Source organism: Belonocnema kinseyi, chromosome 10 (assembly GCF_010883055.1).
Source record: "Belonocnema kinseyi isolate 2016_QV_RU_SX_M_011 chromosome 10, B_treatae_v1, whole genome shotgun sequence".
NCBI lineage: Eukaryota > Metazoa > Arthropoda > Insecta > Hymenoptera > Cynipidae > Belonocnema > Belonocnema kinseyi.
In genome coordinates, this window is record NC_046666.1 from 80,563,819 (window position 1) to 80,574,084 (window position 10,266).

Sequence of the window (10,266 nt, forward strand, 5' to 3'; positions counted from 1 at the left end):
ACTATAGTTATAAACAATAAGGGGCAAGTATTAAAAATGTTATCCAAGATAGTTATACTGTTTACAGTAAAATTAACGTTATTAAAAAAGATCATCACTAATAACTTGAAAAATGTGGCTTTTAGGATAGTGTAGATTTATAAAAAATACATTCTTTATATGACCGTGAATAAATAATAACTCATTGTACGGGAAAATATTACGAGAGTAAAAAGTTTCATCTTGCGATAAATATTAATTTTAAAATTTCAAAAAAATCAATTCTAGTCTTTGAGGGTTATTATTTATAACAATTGTTATAAATAATGAAGTCCTGAATGATTTTTTATTAAGAAATGAAAAGTCTAGACGATTTTCTCCTAAAAATATCAATTCTTTAAGAACAATTTGTGACGATAAGTTTTCATTCAATCAGAAGATTTCTGTTTGCTTTCAAGATATTTAGATATAAAGACAATTTCAGATACATAATATCTTTGGCCAAAACGTACAAGTTTTAAATTTATCTGAGCTATATATTCTGATGAACAACTTGGCAAATATGTCAATTTTGTTAAAAATAATTTGTTTATAACGTTGTAAATTGCAATCGGTTTAACCTACGAAAAAAGTGCAGGACGTCAAAAAAAATTATTTTTGCTAAGAGATGCTAAAGCTGATTTTTTAATAAATATAGAAAGTATTAATAAAAATTGTTTAAACCAAAACTGACCAGGGTTTTGAAAAAAAACCAATATATTCGTAATCAGGGAATTTTGTGGATCTTGCAAACAAAGATATTTCGGAGACCTCTTAGTACGTGGCGACTATAATCTCTGATTATACCCATTACGCTGTAGGGGAAGAAGATGAGGCCATGGACATAGGAACAAGTGACTAGGCATGCCATTGCGGGGGTGATCTAATGAGGGGGGAGGTCCGCCACATTTGATGTCCCGCGACAAACATGGCAGCGCCCACATATTTATATTTTCATGCACAGTTTGTCAGCGCACAATCAAATGGCACATCGTAGGTGGCGGCTTTCCCCACTCATGGAATTCTCCCCCCTCCCGTGGATTCAACCCCGCTCGCCAAGTTAGGATGGCATGCCTACTCCCGTGTTTCCTATGTCCATGGAATGAGGCGCATCTTCTCCCCCTACATAGTTCCTACTTCCACTGCCAGATGGCGGAAGCCACTAGTTTTTTTATAGGGACCCTGTAATAAGGGACGCGCCACCTGGGCAGCTGACTGCGGATTGGTCGAGCGAGAAGAGAGACACTTCCGTTCCATATCAAAATACTATACCAAAATTTACTATAGTTTTGCGCTTCGGTATGCGAATAGTGCAATCATGTTTAATGAGTTCATTTAAGGATCGTGTCTTATGTTTAAAACATTTAAAATGCTTATTTATTCTTAAAATCTTCAAAATTTAAGATTCAAGGTTAAAGATTGAAGGTTAAAGATTAATCTTCTTTGTTTGAAAATTTGACCATTCAGTTTAAAATTTATATTTGTAGGTTGAAAATTTAAATATTTGGTTAACAGTTAAACTATTCGGTTATAAATTGTTGTAATTAAAAAGTCAAATTTTTAACAAAACCGTTTACACTGAATATGAAAAAGTTTAATTATCAGTTTCAAAAATTAACGAATTTGCTACCAAATAATTACTTTTTCATCCAAAAACATCATATTTTAACGAAATGGTTAAACTTTGAAATAAGTATATAAATTTTCTACCAAAAACTAAAAAGTATGATTATTTTAAAACAACAACGGCTGAATTGAACCAAAAAGTGCATTTCAAGCAAATTTTTTATTTTTTAACCAGAGATAAATTTCAAACTAAAATAATGAACCTTCAACCAAAAAAATTAATTTGTAAAAGGTCGTTCAACCTTAAAACAATTATAGGAATGTTCAACAAAAAGATTAATTTTCAACCAAAGAAAGAAAGAATTTTCAACAAAGGAATTAAATTTTTAACTAAAATGATGAACATTCAACCAAAAAATGATCCATTTTTACTCAATTAGTTTAACATTGAACCAAGTAGTTGAATCCAAACAAAAAAGACCAATTAAAAAAAATATATTTGAGTCCTCAACAAAGGAGCTTTAATAGAATATAATTCAAAACTACCAAATTACAGTTGTAGATGTATATATGCATATATTATCGAGCGCAAAGCTCTAGGAAGAACAAAGAAAAATATATACAAAATTATTAAGTTTTTAACCCAAAAAGGCAAGTTTTCCAAAAAATACTTGAATTTTCAACCAAAAGGGATACATTTTTATTGTGTTCATGTTCACTACGAAAATCAAGTTTCAACACAGAGAGATGAGTTTTTAACCAAGAACTTGCCTAATCTTAAATGGATTCGATCTCCTTTGAAATAATTTTTATAATGCTGTTTTTTGGTGAAATTAAATTTTTTTAACAGAAAATTCAACTATAACATTTTTAGTAGAAAATTAAAATTTTAAAATAAAGTGTGATCTTTTTTATTTGACAAACTAACTAATTGTTTTAAAATGGGATAAAGTTCCGAATAGGTGAACGTGACGATTTCCTTCACACTGCGTATACTGATGTATTTTGACGCGCTGATTACGAAAATGATAGTGAAAATTGGCTACTAGGCGATTTTCATGGTGAAATCGCGGAGAAACGATAAAAAAATGTGGTTTTTTGCATTTATCACAGCCAATATGCAAAATCTCACAAAATGCTTCTAATAAAAGTTGTAGATCTTACAGAAATACACATTTTTTGTAGGATGCATTTTTTGTACAAGTGATAGTTTTCGAGAAAATTAGTGACATCTCGATTTTTATGAAAAAAAAACCATAAAAATCATGCTCTTTTCGTTTTCGAGTGTTAACCGTCCCCCAGTGTCAGCAAACTGTCTTATACGCGTAATTGAACCCGTTTCCTAAGTTTTTTTCTGGTTCCAGTCACAGGGGTGCCTTCCCGCCCCCACGACGCGTGGAAAAAGGGGCAGGGGTGTGACCTTACATTATTTCTGTGACCAGTCACAGGCGTGCCTTCCCGCCATCCATGACGCGTGGGAAAAGGGACAGAGGTGTGACCTTACATTATTTCTGTGACCAGTCACAAGGGTGCCTTCCCGCCCCCACGACGGGTGGGAAAAGGGGCAGGGATGTGACCCAAGATTTTTCTGGTTCCAGTCACAGGGGTGCCTTCCCGCCCCCTATGACACGTTGGATAGGGGGCCGTGTGTGAACTAAGTTATTTTTGTAACCAGTCATTGGGATGCCGGGGTTTTTTGCGTTTATCTCAGCCAATACATAAATTTTCGCAAAACGTTTCTATAAAGGTTGTAGATCTTATCGAAATATACATTTCTTATATGATACATTTTTTTCTACAAGAATAGTTTCCGAAAAAATCACAGATATATCTGATGAAATGTAACAAATTTACAAATCTCAATGCAATTAGCGACAGGTCTTTCTCCACCATCTGCGCTCATAGTACTTAAGGGCGTGTGTTTCTTGCATCGAATTAATTCCGTCTGAACGATTTTGCTCAAAACATAAGAAGATGACTCTTGTGGAGTCTGAACATGTTTGCGGATCCTTCCTTTGTTATAAAATACACAAATATGGTCACAGTATTACCGTTGCAGAAAACACGTGGTTTGAGAGGTGCCGCATTTCTGCAGCGGCCTGTATGCTCATTACCTATTATTTTGCGTGAAATTTTAATTTTGAACAAACGATCCGGGAAAGTAGCATTATAAACAATCAATCGACTCCCCGAGAAACAGTTTCAGACTGCTTCTCATTTTGTAGAGAGGTCTGCATGCTTGCTCTTGACAGAAATTTCGGAGAGGATGGTCGCATCGGCGGTGTCGGTGAAGTTGTTGAAATCGATGATTGCAAAATCGGCCGTCGAAAATACGAGCGAGGACGTGTAGTAGAAGGATCATGGATTCTCGGAATGATCCACAGAGGACATTCCTACAACTATCGGTTGGAAATCCGCCCCGATAATAAGAGAGATCAGGCTACTTTAATTGCATTAATAGAAAAGCATGTAACGGGAGGGACAGAAATCCACACCGATTGTTGGAAGGGGTACATTAATCTCGAAGATCATGGATTTGTCCACAAAACTGTGAATTATTCCGAACAATTTGTGGATCCCGATTCCGGAGCGCACACACAAAACATCGAGTCATCTTGGCGGTGGATGCGACGATTTCTCTCGCGAGGAGGAGTGCGTAAGAGCAACATTGCAGAGCATCTCTGCGAATTTTTGTGGCGACGACGCGTAAAGAAAATAGTTGCTGATCCGTTTAAAGAATTAATTACTAACATAAAAGCATATTACCCTGGCCACTAAATATACTCAGCAGACTATTATAAAAAAAACTTATAAGGAGTATACAATCAAGACAATAAATAGAATATACTCAGAATTTCTAATTAAAATAAATTAAAATATATTTAAAAATCAAAAAAGTAAAAAAAAAACAATTAAAAAATATAAAAAAAAAAGCTTTCCAAAATACTCCAACCTTCCCGTGGTGAAAAGCGTGAGTAGGTACCCAACCGAAACCAATGGAGAATGCTCATTGTTTTTTTTCATAAAAATCGAGATATCACTAATTTTCTTGGGAACTATCACGCGTAGAAAAAAATGTGTTGCACAAAAAATGTGTATTCTTATACGATCTACAACTTTTATTGGAAACATTTTGCGAGATTCTGCACATTGGCTGAGATAAACACAAAAAACCATATTTTTTATGGTTTTTTCGCAATTTCGCCATGAAAATTGCCGAGTCGCCAATTTTCGCTATCATTTTCGTAATCAGCGCATCAAAATACATAAGTATACGGAGTGTGAAGGAAATCGTCACGTTCACTTGTTCGGAACTACACTCTTAAAATGTATGGATTTTGTTAGAAATTCATCTTTTTTAGTAGAAACTTAATCTTCTTGTTTGAAAATTCATCTTGCTGATTCAGGATTCAACAATTTTTTGGATAATTCTTATTTATTCAAAATTAATTTATTGAACTGAAAATTTAACTTTCCATTTTTTGTTAAAAATTTATTGATTTTTTTAATTACAATCTGTTTGGGTAAAGAACTCAGATTTATTTTTTTTAATTACACTTCTTTAAATTGAAAATTATTTTTTTAGCTAAAAACTGAACCATCCCATTTTTTCGTTGAATATTAAGTTCATAATTGAAGCTTTATCTGTTTCGGTTCAAAACCAACCTTTTTGATTGAAAATTCTACTATTTTATTCAAAATTTCTATAAGTATATTTTGAATTAAATTCTGTAATGGTAAAATCTACTTATATTGCTTTTGGTTAAAAAATGATATTTTTAAGTTAAAAATCATATATTTGTTTGAAACTTTCTAGATTTGGTAGAAAATTTGTAATTTTTGGTAGAAAAGTAATATTCTTGGTTGAAATTAATATTTTTAATTGAGGATTAAGTTATTTAAAAACAAATTCCTTTTCTGATTGTCAAAAACCAATTTCTTTCAAAGAAATTTCGATTCTACTATTTTTGTTGAAAATTGATATTTTGAATTGAAAATTGACCTTTTTTACTTAATAATTCAATTTTTTTAATTTTTCTGTTTTGGTAAAAAATTAATCCTTTTGTTTTAAAACCGATCTCTTTTCTTTAAAAATTCAACTATTTGGAAACAAATTCATCCGTTTTCATACAGCATTTGGAAATTCATAATTTTGTTGAAAATTCGTCATTCTTGGTAGAAAAATAAACTTCCTAATTGAAATTTCATCTTTTTTTCGAGGATTCTATTATTTTGTTAAAAATTCCTTTTTTCGTGAAAAATTAATTTATTTAAGAGAAAATTCGATTACACCATTTTTGATAGTTTTCATTCTAAATGAATTCTTGTTATAACATTTTTAAACTTAAAAAGTTTCTGTTAATATATTAATTATGTATGCAATTAAGTAAGTACCTTACGGTATCAAGATAATTATTACAGCTTCAGGAGCATTTTCCTTTGGCGCTAACATTCGTATATTGTTTGCTTCACATTATCACATGGCTACAGTTTTTTCCTTTTTATATTATTTCCTACTTCGTAGGTTACACAGCGGGTTATTAATTTATTTACAGTACAAATTTCTAATACTATTCCCTTTTATTGAATAACTTCTTCTCCGAATCTTGCAGGTTCACGAAGCATACTTTAAATTCTTCAAATTTTCATTTTTTACGTGTTTTTTGGGTGTATGGGTTCATAATACTGTTTTTCTTTTTAATTCGATTTTTTATTTGATAAATATTACTATTGTTTATTTTTTTAACTTCAAAAATATTAATTACTTTGATTTTCCCAATCCGATTGAATACACGATTCAGGTATATTATTTATTGGCGTTTGAATACCTCGCGCCTTCTACCGCTAGCTCCAACTTCCGTTCCATTTTCCCCCACCACATGGCCACATGGCGCGTCCCTTACTTCAGGGTCCTTAGTTTTTTAACTGTGCCTGCTTCGTGAAACGCGCCCACTATAGGTCCGGTCAATCGACTCCAGTGGAAACACTGCATTTCTTCTATTGCCAACTGTTCGAGCGAATGAATAATGCGGAGTATACGAAGCATGCGCAGTATCGTAGGGGCCACATGTATGAGCACGTGTTATTCTGGGTTATTCTGTGTCATGGACATACTCATGTTTTAGTAAATTTAGTTCAGTGTTCCTGAGTGTTACGCTTCCAACATTCCTCCGACTTCCTTTGCTGTTCATCCTTATATACGATATATTGAAAGCAATTTTGGCAAAAGTGTTGAGTTGGGATAAGATCCATTTCCGTGTTTCGTTGCTAAAAATGATTGCACATACCGAACGTTTGCCAAGCACGAGGGCAACGTGAGCCAAAACGTGACATGTTGTGAAGAAAGAAGATTAGTAATTTTTGGATCTTCCGAAAATCCGTTATTCGACGTCTGAGAAGAATGAATGCCGAAGGAGAAAATCGTGTTTTGGATGCAGAACAGTGGAGGTTAGAAGCCCAGGCAGTCATCGATGACGTGAAAAATCACGTGCGTAGTTTCACTGTCTCCGAAAAGCTCCAGAGTACGAACCGGTGTGTTTATTTAAACCTGACGACCCTTGAAGATCTAAAATTCTGTATAGAACTTTCTGGAAACGGATTTTCCATACTTGGCAAACAGCATGACGATACGTCGGACAAAGGGGACGAGTATTTCGAAACCCCCTACAGTTTGCTCAATTTTTTGAGCCCACAGTACAGAGATTCCTTTGCAAATTGCTTACTTGACAAACTAAATCAGCTGAATGGAACCCAAGATCAAGAACTTTGATCTTTGATCCACCGTTCTAACTCTAGTTTGATATTGACTTTATTTAAATGGTCTCGTTATTTATGGTTCGTGCACTTGCGTTTGTGTAAAAAGAATGCTGTACTTTTTATTTCTGGCGAAATAAGTTATTTTTGCATTTCCTGACTAGTTTTACGTATTTTTTAGTTAGTTTCCTTATTTTTTTAGAACAAATATTTTGCTTTTTAAAGACCTGCTTAATATGTAACATTTATGATTAGATCGATTGTCATTTAGTTAAAATGAAGGTTTCTAGTAATTAAATTTGAAATTACAATGACTTTCATTTTTGTTACGAATTATTAGTAAAAAAATTATAGTAATTACTCAGTCTCTTTTTAAACTTCAATAATTGCAAATGTATTTTTATCAATTTTAAGTATAAATGTAAATTGTATATGTATAATATTCGGGAATTTTGCATTTCGGGATTTTTATATTTCGACAATTTTACCATTTTGGGATTTTTCAGAAGTAATGCTTTATTTCCGCTAAAGTTGCAAATAAATTGTGCTTGGATCTCTGCATGTTCTACACGTTTATGTAGATGTAAATATGCTCGCCAATTGAATCTTCGAGAACATTTGATGATAAAAAATATGTTTATATAGGGTATCCCGCGAGAACTGTATTTAATTTTGTGTGTGGGGGGGGGGGTGCACAAAAAATAAACAAAAAATTCCCCAGAATTTTTTTGGTTTGATGCTTATTCTGGGAACAACAGAGGGTACAAGTTGTATGCACGTGTGAGCATGTGCGTTATATTGCACTTCTCGTTAAAATTTAATAATCTTGTATTGTAATTAAATTGGCGTGATGCTTGGGTGCATTTTTTAGGCGAAAAGCGACGTGTATATGAAATTTAATTATTTAAACTAACATATTTTTCGTAGTTGTAATTTTTTGTATTTTCTTGCCTATCTAATTAATGTTTTTATAATTTCCGTTTATCTGAATTTTTCCCTGTAAAATACGACCCCATTAAAATCAATTAATTCTACATTTTTAATGCGACATTGTATTTTATTGGCGGTAGTTTCGAATTGTCAACCGTAGTTTATTACAAATTTTCAAGTGACAGTAATGACAACCAATTGTTTTAAGTTTTTATGTCTGACTTTCTATAATTCTAACAAATTTTCAAATTATTTAAGTTTCTAAATTAATAAGTGAGCATTCATTCCGTGCAAATAAACTAAAGGCATTTGTCTGAATAGGAAACATCAGAATTAAAATCACTATAGATGTGGTTCAAGTTACGTTCGAATGATGAATGAGATACCTTTTTTATTACAATTCTTCGTTTTTACACAATAATTTGATTAGGTAGCCCAAATAAAGTATACAAATATTTTCAAAATGTACAAAGTCAAAAACAATTGCGTTCCAGTATAAAAAACATAAGCACATGAATATTCGCAGCCAAGCATTACTACTGAAACGGTAAGAAAAATTAGCCTAAAATTTTGAGCGTAAGGACCGGAAAAGAATTAAATATTACGAAAAAGTAGAGTAGACAATTTATTTATGTACCTGAATTTCTGAACGTTCAAATGAACGAAATATTTTTTCCCAATTATACTTCATCCATGAATATTGTTCCAACTACAATAAAAAATGCATTATAATTTTGTTTTAGTAAATATATTACTTCCAATATAAATTAACAAACATTTTAGCAATTTTCATTAGTTTGCAAAATCATCAGTAAAAGAATTCGTTCATTTGAACTTCCCATTTAAAAATATATGCACAACATTCGCAAATGATTATTCTCAGCCCAGAATAACTTTTCTTATGGAAAAGTTTTTATCGGAAGGACCTCCAAAAATTTTAAATACAGTGGTGAGGTTATGCGAAGCATCGTAAAATTGAGTATTCTGATATTACGTCATAGTCGGTCATAACGTCGAAAAGGCCATACCACTTGGTGGACTTGCAAAGCAGTGATTGCATAGGAGTTTGACTAATTAATTTTTGTAGACGAATGTAAGTGAAAAATCGTGATATGGCTATGCTTCTCAGATAGAAAAGTCATTCCTTTATTTATTGTTAGCAATTGGGGAAGTGTGAGATTTGGACAATCCATCAAGAAAAAATATAATGTGTCGTGATTTAGGTTAGGTTGCATTGTTGGGATAGTTGGCGGTCAGAATGTTTGAATTTTGGTAGTTCGTTAAAATGTGTTCTTCAAAGATGTCAAGAGATTATTTTTGCACTTTGAGAAAACAAAAATGATCAAAGACTTTGATCCTTCATAGAAATCCTATAAGTCTTCTTAAAAATCCTTAAACTTCCCCGACTTTTTTTAAATCTATTCAAATGCTGTGCAATAATTTCAAATCTTTCGAAGTATCTCAAAATTGACTAAAATTAATTTTAATCACGTAAAATCTTTAAAATATTCTTAAATTCCTTCAAATATCTTGACAATCCTTAAAATCTTTGAAATTTTTGAAAATAACTTAAAATCTTTTCAAATAACTTTTAAATTAATTGCTTAAAATTCTTTAAAGTCACTAAACCTTATGGAAATATTTTTAAATCCTTAAAAAATAAACTTTAAAATCACGCCAAGTCCCTAGTAATCCCTTAAAAACACTTTAACTCACAGAAATCCTGTGAGATTTCTTGATAATCCTTAAACTCGTCCAAATTCTTTTTGAAATCCCTTCAACTTCTATACAATCATTTAAAATTTTTCGAAGTTTCTCAAAATTGACTTAAATTATTTCACAGTTTTATTTTTTTTTAATCCTTTAACTCCTCCGAATTTTTTTGAAATTCCTTCAACTTCTTCAAAATAATTAAAAATTTTCGAAATTGAGTACAGTTAATTAAAATCCTTTAATTTTTCTTAAATTCCTTAAAATATAAAAAAATTACACCCCTTG

At 31.9% G+C, this 10,266-nt stretch overlaps 1 protein-coding gene across 1 annotated transcript; it reads left to right on the top strand.

The window, feature by feature from the left end:
* Nucleotides 1-6,561: 6,561 nt before the first annotated feature.
* Nucleotides 6,562-7,685, top strand: LOC117181786. Its single transcript, XM_033374755.1, has one exon. It carries the CDS (start codon nt 6,986-6,988, stop codon nt 7,352-7,354), a length of 369 nt encoding a protein of 122 aa, XP_033230646.1. The 5' UTR covers nt 6,562-6,985; the 3' UTR covers nt 7,355-7,685.
* Nucleotides 7,686-10,266: the final 2,581 nt, after the last annotated feature.